The sequence below is a fragment of the Penaeus vannamei genome, chromosome 17, assembly GCF_042767895.1.
Source record: "Penaeus vannamei isolate JL-2024 chromosome 17, ASM4276789v1, whole genome shotgun sequence".
NCBI classification, from domain to species: domain Eukaryota; kingdom Metazoa; phylum Arthropoda; class Malacostraca; order Decapoda; family Penaeidae; genus Penaeus; species Penaeus vannamei.
The window spans coordinates 39,752,287-39,754,786 of NC_091565.1; the positions used below are offsets into that span (position 1 = coordinate 39,752,287).

The 2,500-nt window shown below is 40.0% G+C and overlaps 1 protein-coding gene across 1 annotated transcript in view; it reads right to left on the reverse strand.

Moving 5' to 3' along the window:
• The window catches only part of LOC138864682 (uncharacterized), a 24,377-nt gene extending 22,150 nt beyond the window's left edge, over positions 1–2,227 (reverse strand). The window contains exons 1-3 of the mRNA XM_070132547.1: positions 2,180–2,227; positions 1,751–1,824; positions 1,184–1,488 (exon numbers count right to left, since the gene is read on the reverse strand). Of these exons, the coding sequence (XP_069988648.1) occupies positions 1,184–1,488; positions 1,751–1,824; positions 2,180–2,227 (427 nt within the window). The remainder of the gene's footprint in view (positions 1–1,183; positions 1,489–1,750; positions 1,825–2,179) is intronic.
• Between the last annotated feature and the right edge of the window lie 273 nt (positions 2,228–2,500).

A 2,500-nucleotide genomic window follows, 5' to 3' on the forward strand; every position in this document is an offset into this window, starting at 1 on the left:
GTGATGTCACAATAAGAAGGAATTTCTTGGAAATGATATTGTGCAGTATGCTCATTTCCGATTATAATCAACATCGATGTACCTTTAACTCCCACTATCAATATATTTATAAGTCGTTATCAATACCATTGTTACACTCAATATCAATACGAAGTTACTGTCACAAACTATTAATATTGCCATAATCACTGATCCTATGATAAATTGCCAATGGTAATATCTCCATCATTACAATGCTATTTACCTGTAGCAAAGAAAAATAATCCTTGTTTGCAGATCTGTTTGGTTCTAATACTTTTTTTATTATCTGAACGAAGGACAGGATCCGAAAAAGAAATGTGTGATTATAATGAACAAACACAGACAAACACACTCACATGCAGGTAGATAGGTAAAGAGAGAGAGAGAGAGAGAGAGAGAGAGAGAGAGAGAGAGACAGAGAGAGAGAGAGAGAGAGAGAGAGAGAGAGAGAGAGAGACAGAGAGAGAGAGAGAGAGAATAGCATTTAAGCTCATCAGGTTGTGTGTTCGTTTGTGTAGAATGTAGCGGATATGTGTTTGTTGAGTAGTATGTGCATGTGCCTGTTTGTGTGTGTGTGTGTGTGTGTGTGTGTGTGTGTGTGTGTGTGTGTGTGTGTGTGTGTGTGTGTGTGTGTGTGTGTGTGTGTGTGTGTGTGTGTGCGCGCGCGCGTCGTCCGCATGTGTGCAGGTCCGTGTATATTTTGGGTGTGTCGCTGTGCAGTGCTAACCATAAACCCATACAGCTGCATCCAACCCTTTCATCCATCTGACAAAAGTTATCAGAAAGAATTGGTTGCAAAATACCGCTTTGAAAAGTTCATACCTCGTGTGGTTCCAGATGCAATGCATACGACTGAACAAAGCCGCCACATACGTTTTGATGTATTGTTTTCCACAAAAAAAGGAAAATTGGTTGGAAAAGCTCTTACATTTGGTTTGGTGAGAAGCAAGAGAGGAAATCGGTCTGGTTTAAATATTTTGTGGATTTCATGAACAAATACACCTTGGAACAAATAAGAAAAATATACATACATACATACATACATACAAGAGCTTCTCTCCTCACCTGGCGCGGTGGTTTAAATAAAAGTTTTGTGGATTTCATGAACAAATACACCTTGGAAAAAAAAAACATACATAAATACAAAAGCTTCTCTCCTCACCTGGCGCGGTCCTGGAGGTGCGCGACGTGTAGGCCGACACGACGACGGGCTGCGACGTGACGGGGCCGTGACTCACGTACACCTTGATCTGGTAGCTCGTGCCGGCGTCGAGGCGACTCACGTTGAAGTTGGGACGGTTTGAGGTCACGTTGGCGAAGAGGGTGCGGTTGTCGAAGTACACCTGGGGCGGGGGGAGAAAGGTTTCTTTGAGAAAAGGTCTCGTGTATCTGAGGATTCTTTTAGAGTGCGCCGATCGAAGTACACTTGCTGGGAAGATAAGTGTATGAACATTCGGCGAAGCACACCTGTCTGGGGAAATTAGCATTTTCTCTAGTATAATTGAAGTGTCTAAGGAAGGAAAGGGAATACCTAAAGCTATCTGAAAAAGCCCTGAGGCACAAGAGTGGTTGAAACACACCCTCGAAGAAAGAAAAAGTTCTTTTCTATAATTGCGAGGGACTGTATTTGTTTCGAAAATCGGAAAATTCTTTAAAACTATAGTTGTTGGGAAGGACATAGGACACTTATGGAGGAGAAGAGAGTGTACGTTCAAGTTGTTAAGGATACCATAACGACATCAGGCACTCTGACAAACCTGGAAAGGAAAGTGTATATTTCCTAGAGGTACGATCAAAATACTCCTAATGGACCAGAATAAATTCATAAGTACAATGAGAGGGAGAGCTATGGCGTTGGTTACATCAGAGGATTCTTTGAGCGAGTGAATATTGGCATGACGAAGTATTCTAATTACACAGGGAGGAAGATTGATTTTCTTTCGTTTTCCTCTTATATACATCGTTAAAATCAAAAATTAATTAAAAATCAATCTGAAGGTTTTTTCAAATCTGGTTATCGGAGTAGTGGTAATCTTGTGTCCAAGGAACGTCTATGCAAGTACCCATATAGAGGCAAAGGGTTAAGTATATACGTCTCAAAAAGAGACCTTGTCTTGGGTAGATAAAAGGGTTAGTTACACCTAAATTAGGAAACTACGTGAGAGTCCATTATTGCCATAATCAACTTGCCAAAAAGGGGGATCATGTCGCATTTTCTTCTCTCTTTTTGTACTCTGAATGCTCTTGTGGTTGCTGAAATGCACCTGAAGAAAGAGCTTGTTATCCGGGCTCGTTATCCTTCGTAAATATGAGGTACTTTTTGGATCTCAGACGCAAGTAAAAAGAGAGAGAAAAAAAGTAACAAGAACGTAACAGCAAACAACAATAAAAGTTTTCAAAATAAAAGTGATAATAATGATCACGTTAATAATTATGATAATCTTAATAATGATTATGATGGATATTATTTAAAGAATGA